The sequence below is a fragment of the Macaca nemestrina genome, chromosome 17 (genome assembly GCF_043159975.1).
Source record: "Macaca nemestrina isolate mMacNem1 chromosome 17, mMacNem.hap1, whole genome shotgun sequence".
NCBI classification, from domain to species: Eukaryota; Metazoa; Chordata; class Mammalia; order Primates; family Cercopithecidae; genus Macaca; species Macaca nemestrina.
Window position 1 is genome coordinate 15,807,581 of NC_092141.1, and position 27,843 is coordinate 15,835,423.

Consider the following 27,843-nt stretch of genomic DNA (forward strand, 5'->3'; position numbering starts at 1 on the left):
TCATGAGGTCAGGAGATCGAGACCATCCTGGCCAACATAGTGAAACCCCCGTCTCTACTAAAATACAAAAAAAAAATTAGCCAAGCATGGTGGCATGTGCCTGTAGTCCCAGATACTCGGGAGGCTGAGGCAGGAGAATTGTTTGAATCAGGGAGTTGGAGGTTGCAGTGAGCCGAGATCTCGCGCCACAGCACTCCAGTCTGGTAACAGAGTGAGACTTTATCTCAAAAAACAACAACAACAACAACAAAATATATACATATAGTCATTTGCAGTTGATAAGATTGTCTACATAGAAAAACCAATTATTAAACATACATGCTTTTAGAACTAATAAGACAGTTTGGCAAGGATGCCACACACAAGATCAATTTACAAAAATCAATTGCATTTCTCTATGCCAGCAATAACTAATTTGAAAATATAAGCAAAATTAAGATACCATTCACAACAGTAACAAAATTATAACGTTTACAGGCATTAAGTAAAAATACACAGGACTTTTATGAAAAAAACTTTAAGGCTCTAAGAAAGAACACAGATTATTTAATTGAGTGTGTTTACCAAACTAATCTATAAATTCAATGCAATCCCAATAAAAAGTCGTTAGGTTTTATTGAAAGTTGATCAACTTACTCCAAAAACTCAAAACTTACATACTATAGCTGTTACATAAAAAAGAAAAGTGAGACCGGGTGCAGTGGCTCACGCCAGTAATCCCAGCACTCTGGGAGGCCAAGGCAGGCAAATCACGAGGTCAGGAGATTGGGCCATCCTGGCTAGCACGGTGAAACCCTGTCTCTACTAAAAATACAAGAAATCAGCCGGGCGTGGTGGTGGGTTCCTGTAGTCGCAGCTACTCAGGAGGCTGAGGCAGGAGAATGGCGTGAACCCGGGAGGCGGAGCTTGCAGTGAGCCGAGATGGCGCCACTGCACTCCAGCCTGGGCGACACAGCTAGACTCTGTCTCAAAAAAAAAAAAAAAAAAAAAAGAAAGAAAAGTGAAAAGTAGAATTTCCCTCCCCATCACATTTTAAAACATTCTCTAAATGCATACCTAAAACTAAAACAAACAATTTTCAAGAAGGGGGATTTTGATTAAAAACAGAAAAACAGACAATGGACTAGATCAGAGAGCTCCGGGACATTCTCATGCACATACGGGAAATTTCCATGTGATAAAGATAGCACCACAAATCAGTGGAGGAAGTGGCAGGTTATATAGTAGTTGCTGTCGGGGAGAGACTGCTGACTTTATTTAAATACAAATAAATGAAATGGAAACCCTACCTAACGCCACATATAAGGTTGAATTGCAAATAGATTAAAAAACTGAATGCAAAAGATAAAACCGTAATGTTGGTAAAAGAAAATATTAGAAAATATCTCTGTGACCCGGAAGAGGGAAGAATCACAAAAATGAAGGGGAAAAAACCCTGATAAACTGATGTTTTATTACATTCATATTGTTTTTTTTTTTGAGACCGAGTTTCGCTCTTGTTGCCCAGGTTGGAGTGCAGTGGCACCTCCCAGGTTCAAGCAATTCTCCTGCCTCAGACTTCCTGAGTAGCTGGGATTACAGACATGTGCCACCATGCCCGGCTAATTTTGTATTTTTAGAAAAGATGGGGTTTCTCCATGTTGGTCAAGCTGGTCTCAAACTCCCGACCTCAGATGATCCGCCCGCCTGGGCCTCCCAAAGTGCTGGGATTACAGGCGTGAGCTATCGCGCCCGGCCCATATTGAGAATTTTTGTTCAACAAAATTCATGTAGATACTGTGAACAAAGTTAATAGATAGTCCTGGTGAGAGGGAATTCTCTGGCAGACAGCCTTTGGGCTTCATCTGCACTGTTGGCTCTGCTGGGTCTCCAGCCCCCAGATTTTGGACTTGCCAGCCGCCTTTATCACACAAGTCAATACTTTATAATAAATCTCGTATGTATATATACATTCTATTGGTTCTGTTTCTCTGGAGACCCTAATACACATATGAAAAGGTGCTCAACTTCATTAATAATCAGAAAAGTTAAAATTTAAACCCCAATAAAACACAGTGGGTTTTATTTAATATCCATCAGATTGACAAAACTGTTAGATTGACAATATTAAGTGTTTGTGAGAATACATAAGAAGAGATATTCTCATATGCTGCCAATGGGAATGTAAATTAATACAACCACATTGGAAAGCAGTTTAGTACTCCTTCCTAGAAATTCCCATGCTAAGAATATACCTTTAAAACACTCGTGCACATGGGCATCAGGGGACACATCCAAGACCCGTCTCTGGCAGCATTCTGTGAAATAATGAAAAACTAGAAACAAGAGCCGGGAATGGTGGCTCACGCCTGTAATCCCAGCACTTTGAGAGGCCGAGGCAGGTGGATCACGAGGTCAGGAGATCGAGACCATCCTGGTTAACATGGTGAAACCCCGTCTCTACTAAAAAATACAAAAAAAATTAGCCGTGTGTGGTGGCAGGTGCCTGTAGTCCCAGCTACTTGGGAGGCTGAGGCAGGAGAATGGCATGAACCTGGGAGGTGGAGCTTGCAGTGAGCCTAGATCGTGCCACTGCACTCCAGCCTGGGCGACCAGGGCGAGATTCCGTCTCAAAAAACAAACAAACAAAAAACTAGAAAGAATGCAAATGTCCACCAACAGAAAAACAAACACATGAGTTATGATACAATCATAAAATGTAATACTGTATCTCAGTGAAATAAGTTAATTACTGCCACCTACATCATATAGGTGAATCTCAAAAATATAGTTCCATGTAAGAATGAAGTACCAACTAATTTTAAAAATATGATTCCTTTTATGTTGAGTTCAAAAACAGGCAAAAGTAATTAATACTTTTGGAGATATATAAGAAGGAAGCAAAAATGACAAAGAAATGCAAGGGAATAATTAGTATAAAATTAGGATAACATTACCTCTGGTTGGCAGGAAGAAGCAAGAAGAGAAAGGCACAGTGAGAGGGTTAGGAAATGGTGATATCTGATTTCTTGGCCTGAGTAATGGATGCATGAGTGTTTGTTATACTATTTAAAAATATACATACATATGCATTTTTAAAACACTATTTTGCCTCTATAGTCTGTCTCATACCCATTAAAAGCCATGGTCCCTGAAAGAATCTGTAAGAACAAAGGTAAATTATTTCTTCATCTAAGAATGCTAATAAAGAAAATTTTTCTGACTTGCACTCATCAATTAGAAAATATATCTGATAACTGTTATAAATCTATCATTCAAATTTTAAGCATTATATACATTCCTGACTTTTTCCTTGCCAAAATAATAAGCTGAAGCTATTCTAGAAGTCAGTATCTTCTAGGATAACTGTTAAATATAAAAAGAAAAAAGCATGCCCACTTCTTCCATGAGCTGCCTCTAGGCCTTAGGTGGGATAGGGATCATGATGCCTTTGGACTCCTCACCTGATACTTAGGTCATAGCTTCCGCTTAGGAGAAAATTTTCCTCCTCACATAGGAAGAGGGCCCGGACACTCCCAGCATGGCCTCGGAATTCAACGGGTATCACTTTTCCTTGTATGATGTCCAGAAGATGGATCTTTCGATTAGATGACACAGCTATCAGATCTCCCCCGGAATAGTGGATGACTCTTTTTTGATCCCACCTGAGTGCCAGGGGAAAAGGATTATCCATGAAAGAAGAGTCTGTGTCCTTCCTGGGACTGACTTAGCCCCCTGACTTTCGCCTACAGCAGTGGTGTAAAGAAAAAATCAGGGCCTTTCAACAAGGGAGGCAGCAGAAGGCAAGGTCGAGAATTAACAGGCCCTGAGGGATCCCCACTCTCATACATGACAAAAATCCATTTCTGTCAAATTTAAAAACTAAAGACAAAAGGCAATTTTTAAAAAAATTCTGTAAATGTATGCTAAATCCCCGAGAGAGAGAATGGAGTATGTGGCATTGCCCAAATTTAACTGATCATGGAAACCTTTTTTCTTGGAAAACATCAGAGGAACACAGTTGGGAAGTCCTCTGCACACTATATTTCTTTTCTTTTATTTTTTCCCTTAATCAATATCCAGTGAGCATACGTTAGGTTCAAAGTCCTGTGCTAGCAGATATCACAGGAAATATAAAGAATTATCAGATAAGGACCTTACTTATAATGAGCTTATTGTCCCATAAAACTAGGTGAGTTGAAATAATGTTTCAATCACAGGATTATTAGCAAATAGGTAAAGTATGAACAGGATGACCAAATAATGTATTGTCCAAACTGAGAGATTTTTATTGTGAAAGGGGACACTATTTATTTATTTTTAGAGACAAGGTCTTGCTCTGTCACCCAGGCTGGAGTACAGGGGCGCAATAATAACTCCCTGTAAACTCCAACTCTTGGCCTCAAGCTATTCTCCTACTTCAGCCTCCCAAAGTTCTGGGATTACAGGCATGATCCACCACACCCAAACTGGGGACACTATTATTAATGACACTAGGACTGCAGAGTAGAGAAGGATCATTCCAACAAACAGGGATGTATACGAGGAGCTTTGAGGCCAACCTAACCAGAGAATGAAACCCCATCTCTACAAAAAAATTCAGAAATTAGCCAGGCGTGGTGGCATGTGCCTATAGTCCTAGCTACTTGGGAGACTAAGGCAGGAGAATCGCTTGAGCCCAGGAGGTGGAGGTTAAAATGAACCAAGATTGCACCACTGCACGCCAGCCTGGACGACAGAATGAGGTTCACTCTGAAAAAAGAAATACAGATAGTATGGTGATAACTGTTCTTTAAAATATATATGTGTGTGTGTGTGTATATATACTTTTTTTATATATATACATGTACATATGTGTGTGTGTATATATACTTTTTAATATACATACATGTACATATGTGTATATGTGTGTGTATATATATGTATATGTACACACATATATTATAAGGAGCAATTCTTGATATTTTTGCCCTTATTCATAACTAGAGTTCAACGAGTCACCATCTCTTCTAAAGAACAGTTATCACCATACTATCCATAAAAACTTGACTTTGCCTTTCCCCTATCTTATCTTCTCTGTCTTCCTCATACTGACTGTTCTATTGTCAAGATGCAATTTGTTAATAAGATTCATGGCCAAAAATAAAGTAGAGGTGGACTTTGCAAAACCTTGTGAATATAAAGTGAAGTCCTAGGCCCAAATATGGCAGAAAGTTGATTATTAAAGAACCTTCGTCTCTCGGCATATTGAAATGATGTCAGAGTATGCAATTATAAATACGACTGTCATATTTACCATGGGAAGATATCTATAGTACTTTGCTAGGCTGGGTTACAGAAATATGTGTAATATAACACCACCGCTATTTAAATTTGTGCTAAGTATGCAAAGAAAAGAATTCTAGAAGGCTAGACATCAATATTAATGGTGGTTATTGCTAGGTGATAGACTACAGGAAAACTTTGCCTTTCTCTATACATTTTCTGGCATTTAGAAGACTTTTTCCAATAACTGTATATTATTTCTAAAATTAATATAACAAAATAAAGAGATTTCAAAAAATAAAGATTTTATGTGTGACTTGTGCAAAAGGTCAGCATACCCAAAATTTATAAAGGGAAAATATCCTTTACCCACTGCCAAGAATGGTGCAAAATGAAGCAGCTATTGTCTTCATGAGATCACGTGCAAGTTTAGGGCTGGAGCTTGAGGTGAGGAGAGCTTGCCTTTCCATGTACACAAAGGTCAGGGAAATCCCAAGTGTCAGTATGGATAACTCAAGCGTCCCTAGAGACCCAGATTCTGAACCCAGTACCTACGTGTCAGAGAGAATGCGAACATTGTAGGTTCCACAGAAAATATTTCTCTCCTCCATTAGGACCTGCTGCGTTTCCTGGTTCTGGTATGCAGTCCACAGGTTGTACTCATTCTAACAAGGGAATATTTGAAGTTCAATCTCAGTGGTAACTTCAAATACCCACAGTCCCAGAGCCCTTAGGGTCTCCCTGGCAAGGGCACAGGGCTCACAGATTCTTCCTCTGAAGGCTGAGGCTGCTTCTCTGCAGAGAAGGGAGCAGCCAGTGAGCAAGCACCAAAGGAAACCGTGAGTTTAAAAGTGTTGGGTCAAGGTTCTTAATTTTTGTTTCACCTCTTTGATTTTCCATGTGCCCTGATTCCACGAACTTTCAAGGCTAAATTCCAAATGTCACCAATAACACAACTTTTTCAAAAATGAGCTCACAAACGGTATCCTCACAACGTAAAGTCACAGGTGCCCTTTGACTGACCATTTCACAGAAGTCGGAATGTCATGTGTATATTACATCTACCTGATAGTACAAAGCACACTCAGGGATTTTAAGCCACATGTGAAATTACTGCTATACATGCTATGCATGTGCTTTTTTTTTTTTTTTTTTTTGTTGGAGTCTCGCTGTGTCGCCAGGCTGGAATGCAGTGGTGCGATCTCAGCTCACTGCAACCTCCACCTCCTGGATTCAAGCGATTCTCCTGCCTGAGCCTCCAGAGTAGCTGGGACTACAAGCATGCGCCACCATGCCCAGCTAATTTTTGTATTTTCAGTAAAGACAGGGTTTCACCATGTTGGCCAGGATGGTCTCGATCTCTTGACCTTGTGATCTGCCCGTCTCGGCCTCCCAAAGTGCTGGGATTACAGGCGTGAGCCACCACGCCTGGCCGCATTTTTTTTTTTAAGACAGTTTTGCTTTTCTCACCCAGGCTGGAGTGCAATGGCGCGATCTTGGCTCACTGCAACGTCTGCCTCCCGGGTTCAAGCAATTCTCCTGCCTCAACCTGCTAAGGAGGGGGGATTACAGGCATGCGCCATCACGCCTGGCTAGTTTTTGTATTTTTAGTAGAGACGGGGTTTCACCATGTTGGCCAGGCTGGTCTCGAACTCCTGACCTCAGGTGGTCTGCCTGCCTCGGCCTCCCAAAGTGCGAGGATTACAGGCTTGAGCCACCACGCCCCACCTGCATTTGCATTTCAAAGTTTTCATACATCTGCAACCTTCATTTGTCCTTGCAGCTGCCTTACAAGGTAGATCACTTGCCCCACAAAATGTTCTCATTATTTTACAGATAAGGTATCTGGGACTCAGGGAAAGGAAATCAATTTTATCAAGTCTTGACAGGGGTGCTTTTGTTTGCTTCCCAGTCTTTCTTTTATTTCCTTCCTGCCTGCCTTCATTCTTGCTCCCTCCTTTCTTCCTCTATCACATACCTTCTGAGCAGGTATGGCATTCCAGACATGCTAAATTCTGGCATAGATGACTGAACTAGATTCTCAGTTCCATTTATATTCCCTGCCATATTCTATCCTCAAATATCCAGAAATTACAGTCCCATTAGACTAGCAGGAAAGAAAAAGCAGAATATATTTATCTTGAAGGCAAAGAAGAACACAGCATCATGTTTGCACCTGAGAGTCCTCTTGGGGACATCTCTGAAGTCTCCTTCCAAACCTTAGCCTTCTGCTCCATGCCTTTAGACTCTTCCTCAGATGCCGTCTTTCCTCTGCTCCCTCTCCTTAATCTTTAACCATGTAGCAATGTCCACCAAGAAGTTTCTGCCCGGAAGAATCTGCCAACCTGCCTCCCCTCCAGGGTCCAGGGAGCTTTCCATATCCCAGCCTGAATTAAATGATGCTGCCCTGGATTCTCCCAACCCAGGGGGAATTCATTGGCCTTTGCTCATCTCCTAAGTTTTGTGAGCCCAAGAAGCCACATGGTGGAGTCATTGGGAGGGAAAAGACCTGAGTTTAAATTCCAGCTCTGCTACTGCCCAGCTATGAGACCTTGGGCACTTTCTCACAGCATATCCTTCATTTCCACATCCATAAGCTGGGAACAACGACATCTCCTCAATCTATGGTAAAGTCAAGTAAATGCTGCATGCAGAGCTACAAGCATTGTGCCTGGCACACAGTTTACACTCATGCTATTACTCACCACCCTGAGAAGCACTCACCTCCACTTTTCCTAGAAGACTCTATAACTGCTTAGTCTTGCTATTAATGTGTTCTCCATGCTGCTTCACCTGCTTCTCTCCCTTTTCTCTCTCTCTCTGTTTTTTTTTTTTTTTTTTTTGAGATGGAGTCTCGCTGTCTTGCCCAGGCTGGGGTACAGTGGCGCAATCTCAGTTCACTGCAACCTCTGTCTCCTGAGTACAAGCGATTCTCCTGTCTCAACCTCCCAAGTGGCTGGGATTACAGGCATGTACCACCATGCCTGGCTAATTTTTTATATTTTTAGTAGAGACAGGGTTTCATCATGTTGGCCAGGCTGGTCTTGAACTCCTGACCTCAGGTGATTGGCCTGTCTCAGCCTCCCAAAGTGCTGGGATTACAGGCATGAGTCACTGCACCTGGCCCCTTTTCTTAAACTATACATGTAAGAATTAAAGAAAGAGGAGAGAAACACGAAGGGTGGCTTGACAGTCAACAGGTTTATTTCAAATCTGGGAGGGAATTCTGAGCGAGTTAGGTCAGAAGCCACACTCTCTTAGAGACTAAGAGTTTCTAAGGATTCAGGGTGGGAGAGTTTATCAGATGTTCGGACTGCTTTTGTGTCTCTTTGTTGTGCTTATCTGGGAGGGAGAGTTGTGTGTCTGTCCCCATACATCTTTCTGCAGCTGTGGACATACCCCCCGAGTCTGATTTAGCTTCCCTATCTTAGTGCACTTGAAGGGAAAGGAATGTGCTTATTATGGCCCACTGTTTTACTGGGGCCCATTGTATGAGGGTGAAGTCCGGCAGTTACCCAAGAGACTTTCCCCCCACCTCCCTCTGTGCCCGAGATGTCTTATCTGTGTTTTACTGTCTGCTCTTTCTGGCTGCTTGTAGTTAGAAGAGAAGTGATTTCCTTGAAACGCATGAGACTAGAAAGGGACCTGGAACTTAAAGTGACGGTGTTCATCTGAGATGACGGTGCTCCAATTCTGTCAATACATTCCTAGAATGTCAAACACTGGCTGGGTAGTCTTTCTGTTGGGCCATTACTGACTGCATCACCCAAGGAAGAAGGGTGTTGTTTGTGTTATACATAAAAGAGCAACAGACTTGAAAACAAAAGCAGGTCCATGTTCAAATTAATGCCTCTTTGACTCAGCTGGCTGGGAGAGCTTGACTTCTCTGCGCCTCAGTTTCTTTATCTACAAAATGGGTGAAGGGACCAGCTCAGAAATGAATAACTGCAGGTCAAATGAAATCCAGAAATGTGTTTTCCTTTTTTTTTTGAGACAGAATCTCACTCTGTCGTCCAGGCTGGAGTGCAGTGGCGCGATCTCAGCTCACTGCAAGCTCCACCTCCCTCGTTCATGCCATTCTCCTGCCTCAGTCTCCCAAGTAGCTGGGACTACAGGCGCCTGCCACCAAGCCCGGCTAATGTTTTGTAATTTTTAGTAGAGACGGGGTTTCACTATGTTGGCCAGGCTGGTCTCAAACTCTTGACCTTGTGATCCGCCCACCTCGGCCTCCCAAAGTGCTGGGATTACAAGCGTGAGCCACAGCACCCGGCCCAGAAATGTGTTTTCTTTGGCACATGTAGTTTTTAAAACTGCTTTTAACTGGTTGCCAGCATTTAATAAAAGCAAGAGATTTCACATAATATGTCAGATTTCTATCTTCTAAGGCTTAGATGGTCTAACAGGTCAGGGGCCTCAAGACAATAATTAGCCAGAACTGAGCAGCAGCTGGCCCTTCAGATGCAGGTGAACTGTCCAGCCCATGACAGCCACACCGTCTGCTACTGCCCACACCACCCGCCTCCTCCTTTGTGTCACCTGCCTGGTCCCTGCAGGTCATATGAACTAGATGCTCTCTCTGGATGCTTCTGTTTCTCAAATTCTAATTTAACATAGCTTCCTTCTGGGAAGCGGCAGTCAAACCATCCCTTATTAACTATCCTTTTGGGGCCAATCGAATAGACTTCAAAATGGACTTTAAGCAGGGAAGAGGGGGCAGAAATCTAATGGTTTTAGGAATATCAACCATGCCTTGATAGGCAAAGCAAAGAGCTCGAAGAGTCTTCCGTTCACTCTTCATTGTTGCCCACGAACTAGTGGAGAGGGCTACATTTAATTAACTCTCTCCTTCCATCCTAGAGCCAGAATGAACCTGGAAGTGAGAGATGAGGGAGCCGAATTCATCTAGGCCCCAGGCATTCTGGAACCAGCCCTGGCCCTCCCCTCGGGTCCTCCTCGAATTCCTGAGCAGCAGATGCTGGAGCCTCCAGAGGCATGGGCTCATGGAGTTGCTCCTGGCCTCTGAATCTGCCACCAAATGACCTGGTGCCATGGACACAGAACACGGCCATGGGCTTTGAAGTAAGGAAGAACCCTGAGAGGACAACCAGATCAATCCACCCATCCAACAGATGAGTAAAACAAGGCTTAAGAAGAGGAAGTGTCAGCTGGGCGTGGTGGCTCACACCTGTAATCCCAGCACTTTGGGAGGCTGAGGCGGGTTGATCACGAGGTCAGGAGATCGAGACCATCCTGGTTAACATGGTGAAACCCCGTCTCTACTAAAAATACAAAAAAATTAGCCACGGGTGGTGATGGGCACCTGTAGTCCCAGCTACATGGGAGGCTGAGGCAGGAGAATGGCGCAAACCCAGGAGGTGGAGCTTGTAGTGAGTCGAGATCACGCCACTGCACTCCAGCCTGGGCAACAGAGTGAAACTGTCTCAAGAAAAAAAAAAAAAAAAGAAGAGGAAGTACCTTGTAAGTCAGTAGCAACACAGAACTCTGGTCTTCCTTAAGGAGTGTTACCTGCCATGATCCTCTGTCCTCACTCCAGGGCTGAGTCTGGACTTCAGCCTTCAATGGCCAATTAGAATGAGACGTTCACAGTTACTTGCCCCAGATGCCGTTGGAACCCACCTTCGTCCTCAGCTTCCACTTCGGATGTTTCACACGCATGCGCTTCCCGTCATCTACCATTTTAGGAACTGGGATAGAAACCTTATTGGCATAATTAGGATCAATTCCTCTTGTGTAGGACCCCTGGAAAAAGACAAAAAAATAAAAATAAAAATAAAATAAAAACAGAAAATGGCTACTCTCGGCTCCGACTCTGCAAGAAGAAGGGAAAAACTAGTTCTTGGCAAAATCTGAAGGATGCCTAAGCCCTGGCTGCGGCAGGCGGGCCCAGTTCTGGCTAGTTCCCCTGGCAGTGTGTGCAGATCGAATGGAGGAGAAAAATAAACACCAAATGCCACAGGGGGACCAGCAAAGATGGTCAGACTGTCGCCAGCCTCACCATAGCTGCTGCTTCTCATCCTCTGTCCTCTCTGCTGGGAAAAAAAATCAAGTTACCAAAATCCATGGTTTAGGGTGAGACTTCTGGCAAGAAACGGAGAAGTAAAAATGCTGGAGAAGATTACCATTGGGGAAAATTGCGTTTTAACTTAAAAAAAATACTTTGCGGTCTCATAAACATCTGTGTTCCATATGAGGCTGATGCAGAAACACATTTATGGCTTTCTTGCTGCGTAAGCTGCGATATAACTCCCTGGGGACTGGGGGTTCTCTGCTTTGTGAGGTGTTGGAAAGGCTCTGCCTCTCTGCTCCTGAGTGGTCTCTATCCTTATGGTCCTTGTGAGATGCACTGACCACGAGAGAGTACTCAGTCGTCAACAGGAGTTTGGACCAAAAAGAAAAGACCCATGAAGCCTAAAAGGCCACAAATGTAGAGCAGGAGGCCAGCTAAGGGTTTACAAAAGGTCCACAGTCAGATCAGCCTCAACACAAAAATGAAGCTGGTCTCAGACATTCCCCTTTCAGACTTGCAGGAAGTACCTGCATGAAGACAATCTGGTTCTGAATGAAGCCGTGCGCTGACAAGTCCATCTTGACCTGTTGAGCCATGGCGGCCCAGTGCTGGCTCACAGAGGCACACTTGTTCAGGGTGTGTCTATCCAGCATTCCTGGAAAAAAAAAAAAAAAAAGATGGACCCAGAAACCCCAGAACTGGGCCAAGATGGGAGGTGTCTGGGAAATCCCCTCAAACACCCCAGCATACTTAGAATGTACTTGGAGAGGTGGATGGGCAGGTAACGGATGAAGTCTCGGTATTTGCTGAACCCAGAAGACAGGTCTCTGAGGTCATCCAGGTCAACCAATAGATTGCAGGGATCGTACCCTGGCTTGGTTATGCCTCCTTTTTCAGAAAACAGCCTATTCATTTCAGAAATACACTGGAGTGAATTCCTCCATGGTTCCTCTAGAGTGAAGCCAGAGAAAGGTATGTGGTTGAGTTGGCTCTGTAGAAACTCCAGGCCAAGAAGAAGTCCTCACCAAAAGCTCTCCCACAAAATAAACCTCCTCAGAGTCTACCCTTAGGCCACTAGATTTTTGTCATCTCTTCTGCCACATGAGAATAGAACCTTTTGACCCAAATATACATGTACTTTTCAAGTTTTTCAGCCCAAGGAGAAGTCTAGAGTATCAGAGTCTGAAATGACATTGTGCCTGGAATTTTCTTAAAAATACTCCAACAAGAAAAATTTTTTTTTTTTTTTTTTTTTTTTTTTTTGAGACGGAGTCTTGCTCTGTCACCCAGGCTGGAGTGCAGTGGCCGGATCTCAGCTCACTGCAAGCTCCGCCTCCCGGGTTTACGCCGTTCTCCTGCCTCAGCCTCCCGAGTAGCTGGGACTACAGGCGCCCGCCACCTCGCCCGGCTGGTTTTTTTGTATTTTTTAGTAGAGACGGGGTTTCACCGTGTTAGCCGGGATCGTCTCTCGATCTCCTGGCCTCGTGATCCGCCCGTCTCGGCCTCCCAAAGTGCTGGGATTACAGGCTTGAGCCACCGCGCCCGGCCAACAAGAAAAAATTTTAAACAATTTAAGAAAGGGGGGGAAATGAATGGATAAAATTGGTAAAATGTTGATAATTGTTGAAGCCAGTGCTATGTGGGTGGGTGGTTATCATACTGTTCTATATACTTTTGAAATTTGAAATTCTCCATATAAGTGTTTTAGAATCTATGCCTTGTATTTCCTACGATATTGTGTTTCCTATGATATTTCATGTATATGTCTTGCTTCAAAACCCAACTTAGGAGTGCCTTGAGGTGGGGAACCAAATTCCCCATTAATTTTATTCCCTCCTCAAGATCGAATCCAATACTGCAAAAATAGCCATTGGTGGGTTTAATTCTAGAGCCGGCCACCGTGCCAGAGCCCAGGGACTAGATGATGGAGTGTGGCCCGGAGCAGAGAAAGACTCCAAAGGAAACCATTGATAGTCTCCTTTCTGATTTCTATTTTCAGATGTGTCTTGTGGACACCACAGTGGAGAGGTGAAAATATGGGTTTGGGGGCCATACTGATCAATTTCAATCCTTGCTCCTCCCCTTACCAGCTGTGAGAATTAGATGGGGAAGTAAATGTCAAAGAGCCCCGCACATTGTAGATGCTAAATGAATGTGAGTTCCTCAAATCTGCCATCCCCAGATGCCATCACCCTGCCAGCCCCTCCAGTTCCCAATCTCACATTGGTTTCATATTGGCTTTCTTGTTGAAAGTTGACTTACCAGGGTTAGAAGCTGCCCCAAGTAAGTGTTCATTTTCTGGGGCTTTGGACAAAGGAAGGGATGTGTGCTGAGTTTTGGCTGTCCAATAGACTTGTGAGGTCACAGACTTGGAGCTGTCATCTTTCTCGGGGGAAAAACACACATCTGTGATGTCTTGATTGAGCCCTGAAAAACAAAAGACCAAGACAAGTTTGCTCTTGAAGCAGGTGTGTTGAGGAAAATGAGGTGGAGAGAAACTTTTCCATTTTTTCTTGCTTCCTTTTTTTTTTTTTTTTTTTGAGATGGAGTCTCACTCTGTTGCCCAGGCAGGAGTGCAGTGGCACGAATGCAGCTCACTTCAAGCTCCACCTCCTGGGTTACACCATTCTCCTGCCTCAGCCTCCCGAGTAGCTGGGACTACAGGCGCCCGCCACCACGCCTGGCTAATTTTTTGTATTTTTAGTAGAGACGGAGTTTCACTGTGTTAGCCAGGATGTTCTTAATCTCCTGACCTCGTGATCTGCCTGCCTTGGCCTCCCAAAGTGCTAGGATTACAGGCGTGATTCTTCCTTCTTTTAAAGATGTACAGAACGGACCAGAGCAGTTATGTCTGTTTTTATTTGGGGCCTGCAAACTTCTATGCAAAAATCTCAGAAAGCTTCCTGTTAGTGTTTCAGCGTACTTCCAATGTAAACTATCTTGAGCTGTTTACACAAGGAGAGAGAGAGTCGAGGTCCGGAATTGCAACAGGGAATGTTCTTTGGAAGCTCAAGATGAATTTTCTTCCATGATAGAAATAACCACCCTCGAGTCAAATTAGAACATTTAATCTTTTTTTGGTTTGTTTTTGTTTTTTGAGACGGAGTTTTGCTCTTATTGCCCAGGGTGGAGTGCAATGGCATGGTCTTGGATCACTGTAACCTCCACCTCCCGGGTTCAAGTGATTCTCCTGCCTCAGCCTCCCAAGTAGCTGGGATTACAAGCGCATGACAACTGGCTATTTTTTGCATTTTTAGTAGAGATGGGGTTTTGCCATGTTGGCCAGGCTGGTCTTGAACTCCTGATCTCAGGTGATCCGCCCACCTTGGCCTCCCAAAGTGCTGGGATTGCAAGGGTAAGCCACCATGCCCGGCCAGAACATTTAATTTTTTAAGAGAGAATCTGCTCTAAGAAAAGAGAAGGTTGTTGGCCAGGCGCGGTGGCTCATGCTTGTAATCCCAGCATGCTGGGAGGCTGAGGTGGGCGGATCACGAGGTCAGGCGATCGAGACCATCCTGGCTAACACGGTGAAACCCCGTCTCTACTAAAAATACAAAAAAAATTAGCCGGGCATGGTGGCGGACGCCTGTAGTCCCAGCTACTTGGGAGGCTGAGGCAGGAGAATGGCGTGAACCCGGGCGGTGGAGCTTGCAGCAGTGAGCCAAGATCAGGCCAGCCTGGGCGACAGAGTGAGACTACATCTCAAAAAAACAAACAAACAAAAACAAAAAAGAAGGTTGCCACAACCTGTAATAGGACTTACACAACTCCAATGTAAATAGCCCATTTCTATGGTGCGTGATGAAACTTTTGGAAGAGCACCGCAGAGCATTGCATCTGTGCGTACAAGCCAGGCCCTCTGCTGCTGGCAGCACTGCAGAGTGGAAGAGGCTCAGGAGGGGATCCTGGTTTTCAGTCCACATGGTGGGTGACCTAAGTGAAGTCATTCAGATGACCTGGACTTTGGTCTCCTTATGTAACTATTAAGGATCAACCAGTCGGTTGATCTCCAATCTAACTTACTGTTTTTGATACCTTGGGATTCACTGTGTCTTCATTCTATATTATCATTCTTTTATACCCCTGACAAGCCAAATAAATCAGGTGACATATTTTGTGATCTAACTGCGTCCTAGGCCATCCAGCTTTAAAATTCTTTTGGATTCCACTAGTCTACAAATATGACCACCTCTCAGGTCTCATTGGTGACAGGAATTACACACCTTCAAGAGCTAAAACTCCAAAACACCTCCATGTGACCACCCCCTCCCAGCTTTCTCCCACCCTTGCTTAAATCTGAGCTTCCCCACGCTGGACCCTTCCACTCCCGGACCCCTCCAAAGCTCAATTATCTTGCCTCCTGATACAGTTGGGATATTTGTCCCCTCCAAATCTTATGTTGAAATGTGACCCCCAATATTGGAAGTGAGACCTGATGGGAGGTTTTTGGGTTTGGGGCAGATCTCTCATGAATGGCTTGGTGCCCTTCCCACAGTAATGAGTGAGTTCTTGCTCTATTAATATAGTTCAAGAAAGAGCCGGCTGTTTAACATAAACTGACACCCCTCCCCCTCTCTTGCTTCTTCTCTTGCCGCATTATACGTTGATTTCCCTTACATTCCACCATGAGTGGAAGCTTCCTGAAGCCCTCACCAGAAAGAGATGCTGGTGCCATGCTTCTGGTACAGTCTGCAGAACTGCAAGCCAAATAAAACTCATTTCCTTATAAATTGCTTATAAATTTCCTTATCAATTACTCAGCCTCAGGCATTCCTTTATAGCAAAGCAAAACAGACACCACCCTTATTGTTTCTTCTGCTTCCCTGAACTAGCTGGCCAAACACTTCCAGGATTCTCTAACACCCTAGGCCTGTGATTCTCAAAGAGAGATCCCCAGACCAGCAACATCAGCACTAGCTGGAAACTTGATAGAAATACAGAATCCCTGATTGGGTGCAGTGGCTCACGCCTGTAATCCCAGCACTTTGGGAGGCCGAGGAAGGTGGAGCACAAGGTCAGGAGTTCAAGACCAGCAGGGCCAGCATGGTGAAACCCCATCTCTACTAAAAAATACCAAAAAATCAGCCAGGCATGGTGGCACGCACCTGTAGTCCCAGCTGCTTGGGAGGCTGAGGGAGGAGAATTGCTTGAACCCAGCAGGTGGAAGTTGCAGTAAGCCAAGATTGCGCCACTGCACTCCAGTCTGGGTAACAGAGCGAGATTTCATCTCAAAAAAAAAAAAAAAAGAAAAAAGAAAAGAAAAGAAATACAGAATCCTGGGCCCACCTCAGACCTGCTGAGGCCAAACTTCTGGGGGAGGAGCTTGTTTTAACAGGTCCTGCTGGAGATCCTGATACAAGCCACAGCTGGAGAACTACCACCCCAGACTTATTTGGCCCTTAAGCTATCTCCAGCCTTGGAGAAACTCTACTTTAAGGTTTGATTTCATGGATAAGCAAGGAGCATGGTAGAGTGAATGAAAAAAAAAAAAAGCCATAAGTTTTGACTTCTTGGTCTGGTTTCTGTGCAGCGTAGCTGAAAAGCAAAACAATAGCTTCCCCTTTACAACCCTCTCAAGCCCAGTCCAATCCCTAAAGCAGGAATGGCACCAGCATTAAGGGGTCAGAGGCAGGGGCCAGCCATTTCTGGGCCTATGAGATGCAGAAATCCATGATAAATGCTTGTCAGTTAAAAGTTGTGTACTTCCTCCTGCATTGATCATTTTCAAGAAGGAAGTTACATTCAGTCATTTCTCCTTTGGTAAACAGGATCGGGTGTCAGGACAAGGTGTCAGTTCAAAAAAACCTATGCTGCATTCTGTGCAATCTCTGTCTACCTATGTTGTCTACAACTGCAGTTCCCTACAGATTTCTGAAGTCTTGCCTTCCGGTTTTTGGGGGCCCTCTGGTCTTTGCCCGTGGCCTTGTTTACCTGAGATATTGTTCTGCTCTCTCAGAAACAGGACTCTGATCACATTGGCAGCAGTGAGCAGTAATTTGGGGTTGCACATCTGCAGCAGTAAGAGAGTATAATTCGCCTTGGTCCAGTGGGTGCTGTTCCCAAACCAGTACAAGATCTCCTTCATCTTCTGTTCTACTGTTTTATCCAACATTTGGTTCAAGAAGGACTTCGCAACTTTCCGCTCTTTCTTGCTCAGGTCGATCCGGGACCTGTTATAGATGAAATCCTTTCCCTGTGTGGTCTGAAGGATATTCTGGAAATAGTGTAACAAATACAAGCTATTTAACTGCTTCAGAATGCTAACTAGAAACCTCCTCTGTGATATGTCACTGATCCTGCAGAACCACTCTTTGGTAGAGAAGATCTTCCAGGCTAAGACACACGTCTCACACTTCTGGCATAGAGGGATGGAATCGGTTCCCTTCTCACAATGAAAATAGGGGGCATTCTTGAGCGTTGATTCCAGGTTTTCCATGATCCTGAGATAACCAGCTCATTTTAGCCCTGCCCACTTGCAGCGGCAACACCACCGAACACTAGAGGAACAGGAGAAATGAATAAATACCCCAGTTGTGCCTTTTCAATTACAGACGTCTCCCAGAGCAAAAGTAAATGGCTGCCATGGATGGAAAGCGTCTCTCTCTCAGAAACTGCCGGTAGAAGTCTGGCTTTTTGTACAGACCTCCTTGGAAACATGGCTTTACCGTAAATCTCCTAAACCTGGTACTGCTTTATGTGGAGGCAGTTGCTGTATATTCTGAAAGAGCTGGTCATCTCATTTCTAGGACAACAAGAATACTGTTAGCCAAATTTAAGTAATATGTGGACTATTACTGGTATTGTGCTTTAATTACTGTTATATATGGCTTCTGAATATTCATGAATATAAAATAAGATGCAAACTTCTTATGTTTATATCTGTTCAGTTACAAGGTGGCTATCCCAATTATACTAAATATGTTTATATTCATTTTCTTAAGTCATCATCAAAGTAAAACCAGAAATGTTTAATATAAATTTAAGTTATTTAACTGCTTCAGAATACTAACCAGAAATCTCACCATTGTCAAAGTGCCCAGGCAAAACATATTGGGCAACTGACAGAAAGAGTTTCAAAGTCATGCTGAGATAATTCTCCTATTTCAGGCAAGACTAGGTTCAAACATTGACTCTGGTACTTAGGAGCTATATGGTCTTAGCAAGCAACCTGTCCTCTCTGAGCCTCAGTGTCTCCATCATAGTTATGAGGATGGAGAAGATAAAGGCGGGTAATAAAAATGATAACTACCTTCTAGGATTGCATTAAATATCCGAGATCAGTTGTTGTTGTTATTGTTACTGTTACTAAAGCATTATTACCCTAGATAAAACCAAAAGGTTTGCAATATTGTTTGCTTTCTAATGCCCATGTTGGAAGACCAGGCATAACCAGAGAAAGGTAATGGAATCCATCGCTGGGATTTGGTTGGCGATGGTAGTCACATACTAGGGTCAGAATGGGAGGAATAGGAATCAGGTTAAGAATGAGATCAGTTCTCACAGCTCAACCTCTTCTGTCTGAAGAGGAATCTGGAGAAAAGATGTGAGTAGATTAATATTTAATTAATCGGGAAGGACAGACAAGGAGGGTGGCAAAGAGAAGGGACGCCCGAAGCAGACTCTTTGGATCTGTAAGGTGGGCACATTACCCTAAGAAGTGCTGCAAGCTAAAAGTAGCTCTTTTTTTTTTCTTAATTAACTTGTTTATTTATAATTGACACATTATAAATAGCTTGTTTAAAAAAATTTTTTTTTTTTTTTTGAGACAGAGTCTCACTCTCTCGCCCGAGGCTGGAGTGCAGTGGCCAGATCTCAGCTCACTGCAAGCTCCGCCTCCTGGGTTTATGCCATTCTCCTGCCTCAGCCTCCCGAGTAGCTGGGACTACAGGTGCCTGCCACCTCGCCCCGCTAGTTTTTTACATTTTTTAGTAGAGACCGGGTTTCACCAGGTTAGCCAGGATGGTCTCAATTTCCTGACCTCGTGATCCGCCCATCTCAGCCTCCCAAAGTGCTGGGATTACAGGCTTGAGCCACCGCGCCTGGCCGTTTTTAAAGATTTAAATAAATTTGGATTTTAATCTATGAGGCTGACATTCCTCAAGGAAGCCTTTTTTTTTTTTTTTTTTTTTGGAGTCAGAGTCTAGGTCTACCCCCAGGCTGGAGGACAGTGGTGTGATCTCGGCTCACTGCAACCTCTGCTTCCCGGGTTAAAGTGCTTCTCTTGCCTCAGCCTCCCTAGTAGCTGAGATTACAGGCATATGCCACCATGCCCAGCTAATTTTTATATTTTTAGTAGAGACGACATTTTGCCATGTTGGCCAGGCTGGTCTTAAACTCCTGACCTCAAGTGATCTGCCCGACTCGGCCTCCCAAAGTGCTGGGATTACAGGCGTGAGCCACCGCCCCGACCAAGGAAGCAGTTTTAATCACCCAACTTAGTCTTTATTTCATATTTCAGGGCCACAAACTTGGGAGTGAGAGAGAGACTAGGTTTCAGACATTAGTCGAGGTTCATTTCCATCCCCTCTCCCTCAACACTGCACACACACGGTTCTCCTCAAACACCTGTGGACCATAGTCTGTTGTTGCCCCCTCGGCACCTCCTTTTCTAAACAGCTTCTTTGAGAAGATGACAAGGGGCCGCCTCCTGAGAATAGAGGGACAAGGAGGGCTCCAGAGTGAGTGAGTGCGAGAGGGCAGCACCTCACTCCCTTCCTCCCTGCCTCCTGCTGGTCTGCACCTTTTAGAGATTGGTCCATACACCCGACTTTGGGGGGAAGTTGAAGCCATTTGGGATCTGATGTTACAGTTAAAAATGTGGCCTTAGGCTGGGTGTGGTGGCTCACGCCTGTAATCCCAGCACTTTGGGAGGCCAAGGCGGGTGGATCACGAGGTCAGGAGATTGAGACCATCCTGGCTAACCTGGTGAAACCCCATCTGTACTAAAAAAAACAAATACAAAAAATTAGCCGGGCATGGTGGCAGGCGCCTGTAGTCCCAGCTAATCAGGAGGCTGAGGGAGGAGAATGGCATGAACCCGGGAGGCAGAGCTTGCAGTGAGCAGAGATGCGCCACTGTACTCCAGCCTGGACGACAGAGTGAGACTCTGTCGCAAAAAAGAAAAAAAAAAAAAAATGGGGCCTTGGCACAGGGCAGGACAGTTGGGCCAGATGGGATAGGCCAATGCAGGGACATGGTGCCAGTGGTACTCAAAGAGGCAGGTGGGCAAATAGGCCTCATCAGACTGATTCACAGGAGTCCAGTGGGGGAGAGCACTTCTCTGAGGAAGGCTACAGGATGAGAAGGACATCTGAGACCTCTCGAGTATTCAGGCTACGAGCAGCCTGGAGGCTTCATGCCAGTCCCCTACCTTTGCTTTCTGCCCTGTTTTATTTGTGATCCTGATGAAACCGCTTCAGCGCACAACCCTACATCTCCACTTGCTTTTCCTGCCTTCCCACATAGTACAGAGAAGCTTGGAAGGTGCAGCCGCTGCTGGGCTGGATAGAGGACAAATGTGTCACACCCATCCGGCTCTGATGTCACCCCTGACACTGCACTAGAGGACCTGAGCCTCTGCTGGCTCCAGCCCAGCCCCTCTGCCTTCCCCCACTGCCACCTGGCCTGGCCAGCAAGCAGGGACTCAGGAAAGCACACAGGTTTCACAGTAGGAGGGCGAGGAATGAACTGGGCTCTGCCACGGAGCAGCTTCATACCCCTGGATAATTCACTTGCTAGTCTCAGCCTGCTCCTCTTCCACAGAATAGAGACCACAGTCCCACGTAGCTCATAGGTGGCTCTCAAGGTCAAATGAGTAGACTTTTACCCCATGTGAGGAGCTAACAAGTATTATTAGTATCATTAGGGAGTGTGGAGAAAGTGTGGCGTTTCATCTGTTCCCTTCCCATCATGTGGTTATTACACTTATTGGAAGTTGAATTTTAAAAAGCTCGGCTGGGCGTGGTGGCTCACGCTTGTAATCCTAGCACTTTGGGAAGCCGAGGCGGGTGGATCACCAGGTCAGGAGATGGAGACTATGCTGGCTAACACAGTGAAACCCCATCTCTACGAAAAATACAAAAAATTGGCTGGGCGTGGTGGTGGGTGCCTGTAGTCCCAGCTACTCGGGAGGCTGAGATAGGAGAATGGTAAGAACTTGGGAGGAGGAGCTTGCAGTGAGCCAAGATAGTGCCACTGCACTCCAGCCTGGGTGACAGAGTGAGACTCTCTCAAAAAAATAAAAGCAAAAAAAAAGAAAGAAAAAGAAAATTTGAAAAGCTTTTGTTCATAAGAAACCAGCGCATGCACATACATACACACCTCCTTTCAGGTAATCATCAGGGTCACTACTGAAGTTATTAATGTGGGGGAAGGGATTTTCACCTAAAATGACTGACCACTGCTATATTGACCCTTGGTCCTTGTGAACTGATCTGTTCTCCCTCTTCTTTTCCAGTACTTGGACTCCCTCCTTATAGGAGACAGTGGGATTTTCCCAACAAGACTACAGAGCAGGCCGGGCACAGTGGCTCACGTCTGTAATCCCAGCACTTTGGGAAGCCGAGACAGGCGGATCACCTGAGGTCACGAGTTTGAGACCAGCCTGGCCAACATGGTGAAACCCTGTCTCTACTACAAATACAAAAATTAGCCGGGCACGATAGTGCATGCCTGTAATCCTAGCTACTCGGAAGGCTGAGGCAGGAGAATCGCTTGAACCCTGGGAGGCGGAGGTTGCAGTGAGCCGAGATTGCACCACTGCCCTCTAGCCTGGGACAGAAGGAGACTCTGTCTAAAAAAAAAAAAAAAAAAGACTACACAGCAAGCCAGAAATAGAAATTAAAAACTAGGCACATTCCAGCAAAGCAAGGATGGCGAACACTCTACCTGAGCCATGCACAGTCTGTGCCCTGCATGGACATATTGGGGGCATATGAACAGCAGGTTGCCCTGCAAAGGCCTCCTCCCCAGCCACCAAGATGTCTAATCACAGGTGGAAAGGGAAGGAGTCGGTGCTGAAATCTGAGGAAGCCAGGAGAAGCAAGAAATACATGCACTACATTTCCTTCCATCTTTCATCTGGGGCTGGAGTGGTGGCTCCTGGAATGGAGGCAGCGCCTGCAGAGATGGGGAGCAACCAGGCAGTAGGTCACTCAAGGACACAAGACAGAAGCCAGTCCCTAAAGATGGCCTGTGAAAACGAAGCAGCACCCTAGGACATAGAGTGAGAAACCTGTTTCATACATCACCTTGTCCATTATTGCCTTGAAGAGCAGATTCCTATTTAGCTCTTCACATATGATCACTTTTACTTCAATTTAAATCCCCTTCTTGTGATCAAATGACGCAGCTGGTTAGTTTCTGGGTTAGTCTTCCTCAGCGTCTAGCACAGCAGTTTGCACATTATAAATGCCACATATAGGCCGGGCACGGTGGATGCCTGTAATCATGCCTGTAATCCCAGCACTTTGGGAGGCCGAGACGGGTGGATCATAAGGTCAGGAGATCGAGGCCATCCTGGCTAACACGGTGAAAGCCCGTCTCTACTAAAAATGCAAAAATTAGCCGGGCGTGGTGGCGGGCGCCTGTAGTCCCAGCTACTTGGGAGGCTGAGGCAGGAAAATGGTGTGAACCCGGGAGGCGGAGCTTGCAGTGAGCCGAGATCACGCCACTGCACTCCAGCCTGGGTGACAAAGCGAGACTCTGTCTCAGAGAAAATAATAATAATAATAAATGCCATGTATATTGAATCTACTTAATTTAGGGGTTTCATTCCAAAAACATGCTGAGACAGATTGAGGGGATAAGAGCTCCGTGATTGGGCCAATACCATTATGTCATCATTTCATCATGCATCTTGGGAGAAAGTGAGAATTTACCCATAATTCATAAGATACTCAGAAATGAATGCCATATACACTCAGATTGTAAAATGTTGAGACAAGAATAAATTATGGACGTGGTGGTTAAAATTACATTCTGACTCTGCAATTACAAATGGTCTGGTAATGGAGCAGAACCATGTGGCACCAAAGTGAGCTGTTGGTGAATTCAGATGTTCAGTGTGTTTTCTTTTTTTGTTTGTTTTGTTTTGTTTTTAGTAAGTCTACATAATGGAAGAAGAGATACGGATGGGTAAATACAAAAGAGTGGCATACACACAGCTAAGGAAAATGCCAGAGAATATAAAATAAGCCCTTGTTCTATTTTTCCTTTTTTATTTGTTTTAGTCAATTTTCAGTTTTTAGACCAAGAAAAAGAAAAAAGATGTGCCCACTGCTTGAGGCGATGACAGAAGGCAAACATGCCCAACTCTTTTTTTTTTTTTTTTTTTTGAGATGGAATCTCGCTCTGTCGCCCAGGTGACAGTGGCACAGTCTGGGCTCACTGCAACCTCTGCCTCCGGGTTCATGCGATTCTCCTGCCTCAGCCTCCTGAGCAGCTGGGATTACAGGTGCGCGCCACCACACCCAGCTAATTTTTTTGTATTTTTAGTAGAGACGGAGTTTCATCACCTGCCCTCCTCGGCCTCCCAAACTGCTGGGATTACACACATGAGCCACCGTGCCTGGCCCAAATATGCCCAACTCTTTTTTTTTTTTTTTTTGACAAAGTCTCGCTCTGTCGCCGAGGCTGGAGTGCAGTGGCACAATCTTGGCTCACTGCAAGCTCTGCCTCCCGGGCTCACACCATTCTCCTGCCTTAGCCTTCAGAGCAGCTGGGACTACAGAAGCCCGCCACCACGCCCGGCTAGTTTTTTGTATTTTTAGTAGAGACGAGGTTTCACCATGGTCTTGATCTCCTGACCTCGTGATCTGCCTGCCTCAGCAGATGGGATCTGCCTCCCAAAGTGCTGGGATTATAGGTGTGAGCCACTGCGCCTGGCCAAATATGCTCAACTCTTAATTTTGCTTTGCTCTTTTGTATCAAGAAGAAAGGTCTTGAACTTGAAAACTAATAGACAAAAAGTTAACAGGAAAATGAAGTTCAAGACAAGTAAGGAGACACCTAAATGGTTCCTTTTATATGAGCTCAAGTATTCTGGCCTAAATAAATTACATTTCAGGAATCTGACACAACTTAATGACGTGACTGCAAATCAGGTGGGAATCTTTGAGAAACTAGGGAGAATGATAGAGGATGGTGTCTTAGTCCCATTGTGTTGCTATAACGGAATACCTGAGGCTGGGTAATTTTTAAAGAAAATAAATTGATTTGTCTTATGGTTATGCAGGCTGTACAAGAAGCATGGTGTCATCATGGCTATTCATGAGGGATCCAACCCATTATCTAAACACCTCCCACCCAGCTCCACCTCCAACATGGGAGATCAAATTTCTACATAAGATTTGGAGGGGACAAATATCCAAATTATATCAAATGCGGACAGGCATCTCAATTTTTTAAAAAAGAAAAACAAGATAGATTCTGAAAACAACAGGCTAGTAAGCGTGATATTAACCCACAGTAGAAATCTAAAGTGGTTTATCAAATATTCTGTGAATATTTAGAAAAGAAAATGGCCATGACCAAGCACCAACAACCCGCAGGGATTCAACAAAATAAGGCAGTCCAAGCTGATCTCAATTTCTCTTGAGATCATTATTAGACAGATGGATCAAAGAAATTCAGACATAGCATATCTTTTTTTGTTTTGTTTTGTTTTTGAGATGGAGTCTTGCTCTGTCGTCCAGGCTGGAGTGCGGTGGCACAATCTCAGCTCACTTCAACCTCCACCTCCTGGGTTCAAGCAATTCTCCTGCCTCAGCCTTCTGAGTAGCTGGGATCACAGGCGCGTGCCACCATGGCCGGCTAATTTTTGTATTTTTAGTAGAGTCAGGGTTTCACCATGTTGGCCAGACTGGTGTCGAACTTCTGAGCTCAGGTGATCCTCCTGCCTCGGCCTCCCAAAGTGCTGGGATTACAGGCGTGAGCCCCCACACCTGGCCTAAACATAGCATATGCTGATTTCTCCCACTGAAAACGTCTTTCATCAAGTTCAGTGGATAAAGGTGAAAAAGGTGGGGCCACATTATTGCACAGTTCCACCCGTGCATAATTTGTATGTAACTAAACCTAGAAGCTAGTGACTGAGTGCCACAAGATTCTAGATTTGGTCCTAATCTCATCAAGATATTTAGCAACAAGGATAAGACTTAAGAAGAAAGGGTTACCAATTGTGCAGGTGACACTAAGCTAGGAAGGAGAGCAAATATACTGGATGAGGAATCATGAATCTCAGCATAAAGCAATGATGTGATGAAATTAAAGTAAAATCATTTTAAATCCTACACTGTATACATCCCTAGATATAAATATAGGTAACAAGTCAAGTTATGCTAAAGTAATATACTCTTGAGACAGGCCAATCAGACTGACTGAAGAAAAAGAGTTCCTGTGGCCTTGACAAAGGTCACAGGGACAGACTCAAAATTTATATTTCTGGTGAATCCCACCAGAGACTTCAGGTTATAGCCTCACAAATTCATTTAAAGACAGTTTGCCATTTGCCTAAAGGCTTGATGAATGCTTGGGATTAATCTTAGGAAGCTCATCTGCCAAAAGAAGAATGAAATAATCGGGAGAAAGGAGTGAGAACCATAAAGGAAGGTGGAAAATTTAATATGCAAACAAGAACATCTGGGGCGTGAGGGTTACGTGACAGTTCTTGAAGCACCTCATTCTTTGAATGAGAAATCACACAAGTCCACATACGCCAGGTTACTTTAGAGGAGAGGAGTAGGACCCCTTTTCAGAGGTGACAGGGACTAAAACTCAAGACTCTGCTAAGACATTTCTTCTAATCCTTGCTGTCCCCAAATAGAAAGGGCTGCTGTGTGAGGCAGTGAGCCAGTGAGCCAGTGCATGGCGGGATGACTGAGTCAGATGTGTGTGGATTTGCAAACTTCAAGAAGTTTCTCTGCTATGCACTTTATTCCATACAATGTGCATGATGTAATAAGGAAGACAATATGATGTGGTGGTTAAAAGTCCAGTGTCATTCTAGCCAGACTTGAATCCCAGCTCTGTCACTCAGTCACCATGTGACCAGAGTGACCTTGAACAAATTAGCTAACTGCCCCGGACAGTTTCTCCATCTGCAAAAAAAGGATGATATGAGCATCTACCCAACGGGTGTTCTGTGAGGACTGAGTTAACGTGCAGAAAGCACAAGGACAGTATCTAGCACATAGGAAATACACAAGTTAGCAATTTATCATGATAACTCTGCATTCTTTTCAGCCACTCTGAAGGTTCCTGGCCATCCATTCGAGGCACAGTGTGACGTTTATCTGAACAGACAGGAGAATGGCACTAGAAAATGAGGGAGATTTGGTGCCTAAAAATTACTACAAACAGGCCGGGCGCGGTGGCTCACGCCTGTAATCCCAGCACTTTGGGAGGCTGAGGCAGGTGAATCACGAGGTCAGGAGTTTGAGACCTGCCTGGCCAACATGGTCAAACTCCGTCTCTACTAAAAATACAAAAAATTAGCTGGGCGTGGTGGCGGGCGCCTATAATCCCAGCTACTCGGGAGGCTGAGGCAGGAGAATTGCTTCAACCTGGGAGGCGGAGATTACAGTGAGCCAAGATCGCACCACTGCACTCCAGCCCGGGCGACAGTGCGAGACTCCATCTCAAAAAAAAAAAAAAAAAAAAAAAAGAATTACTACAAACGTATAGAGAACAGCACCATACGGAGCAAAAGAGAGCAGCTGGAGAATGTTCTCATTCAGAGACCCATAGGATTTCAAAAGCCAGCTACCATCAGCAGTTATTTCTGCCCCCAAATCACCCTAAAATGCAAATTCCACCACTGTGGCTGGGATATGGCTCCTGGAGTCTAGGGAATAGTCTCCACCAAGGATGGTGCCGGCTTCTTGGGTTCCTCTCCCAGATCTACAATTCGGATGGCGTTTTCCTTCTTGGAAAGCCAGAAGGCAGCATAGACTGGCTCTGAAAACTTGCAGGCAAACTTGTGAACCAGAGTCATGGCATCATGCTCTACGCCATAGAAGGAAAGGATCCCTCCTGGGAAGTCGACATAGACCCCGAGCCTCCGGAAAGGGCCGGCTTTAAGCGGGGTCTCCATGTCACTGTGCCAGGCTGTGAACTCCTTCCCATTCCATTGGAGGCTCCAGGAGAAGTTGTTTCCGGAAATGCAACTGTTGCGCTCCTCCCCTTTCCGGTCGATGCCTTTGCAGGTCAGACCAACGTAGGTGCCTGCCCCGAAGATCTCCACCTCAAAATAGTACCTATGCAGGTACAGACTCTGCTGGGACAGCACTTGCCGCCAGTGCAGGAACCTGCTGGGGAGGTCCGGGTAGGAGTGCTCCCAGGGCGTGGTGTTGGTGACCTTGCGGTTGTCCTCCTGCAGCCGGAGATACCTGTGTGCTGTGTCCGGGTCGAACATGATGTCATGAGCATCTGAGGAGACACAGAAGGCAGGAGAGTGGTTCAGGAACTGACAGCTGATTCAGACGAACAGTTTAAACCCAGCTGGGCTCCAAAGCACATATGAGAAAACATCCATTTCTCTGTTCTCTATTTACCCAGGCTGCTGTTTCCCT

At 45.0% G+C, this 27,843-nt stretch overlaps 2 protein-coding genes across 11 annotated transcripts in view; both read right to left on the bottom strand.

Moving 5' to 3' along the window:
* The window catches only part of FBXW10B (F-box and WD repeat domain containing 10B), a 42,858-nt gene extending 24,737 nt beyond the window's left edge, over positions 1 to 18,121 (bottom strand). For 2 of the 3 annotated variants that reach the window (XM_071082371.1, XM_071082370.1), the window contains exons 1-7: positions 17,204 to 18,121; positions 13,535 to 13,699; positions 12,023 to 12,223; positions 11,800 to 11,927; positions 10,882 to 11,004; positions 5,800 to 5,909; positions 3,444 to 3,644 (exon numbers count right to left, since the gene is read on the bottom strand). In XM_071082371.1, the coding sequence (XP_070938472.1) occupies positions 3,444 to 3,644; positions 5,800 to 5,909; positions 10,882 to 11,004; positions 11,800 to 11,927; positions 12,023 to 12,223; positions 13,535 to 13,699; positions 17,204 to 17,708 (1,433 nt within the window). In that variant the 5' untranslated portion in view covers positions 17,709 to 18,121. The remainder of the gene's footprint in view (positions 1 to 3,443; positions 3,645 to 5,799; positions 5,910 to 10,881; positions 11,005 to 11,799; positions 11,928 to 12,022; positions 12,224 to 13,534; positions 13,700 to 17,203) is intronic. The other variant, XM_071082372.1, reaches the window with a different exon arrangement.
* Positions 18,122 to 25,864: 7,743 nt separating this feature from the next.
* LOC105473507 (tripartite motif containing 16) overlaps positions 25,865 to 27,843 on the bottom strand; it is a 55,521-nt gene continuing 53,542 nt past the window's right edge. For all 8 annotated transcript variants that reach the window (XM_071082375.1, XM_071082373.1, XM_071082374.1 and 5 more), the window contains one exon: positions 25,865 to 27,700. In XM_071082375.1, the coding sequence (XP_070938476.1) occupies positions 27,117 to 27,700 (584 nt within the window). In that variant the 3' untranslated portion in view covers positions 25,865 to 27,116. The remainder of the gene's footprint in view (positions 27,701 to 27,843) is intronic.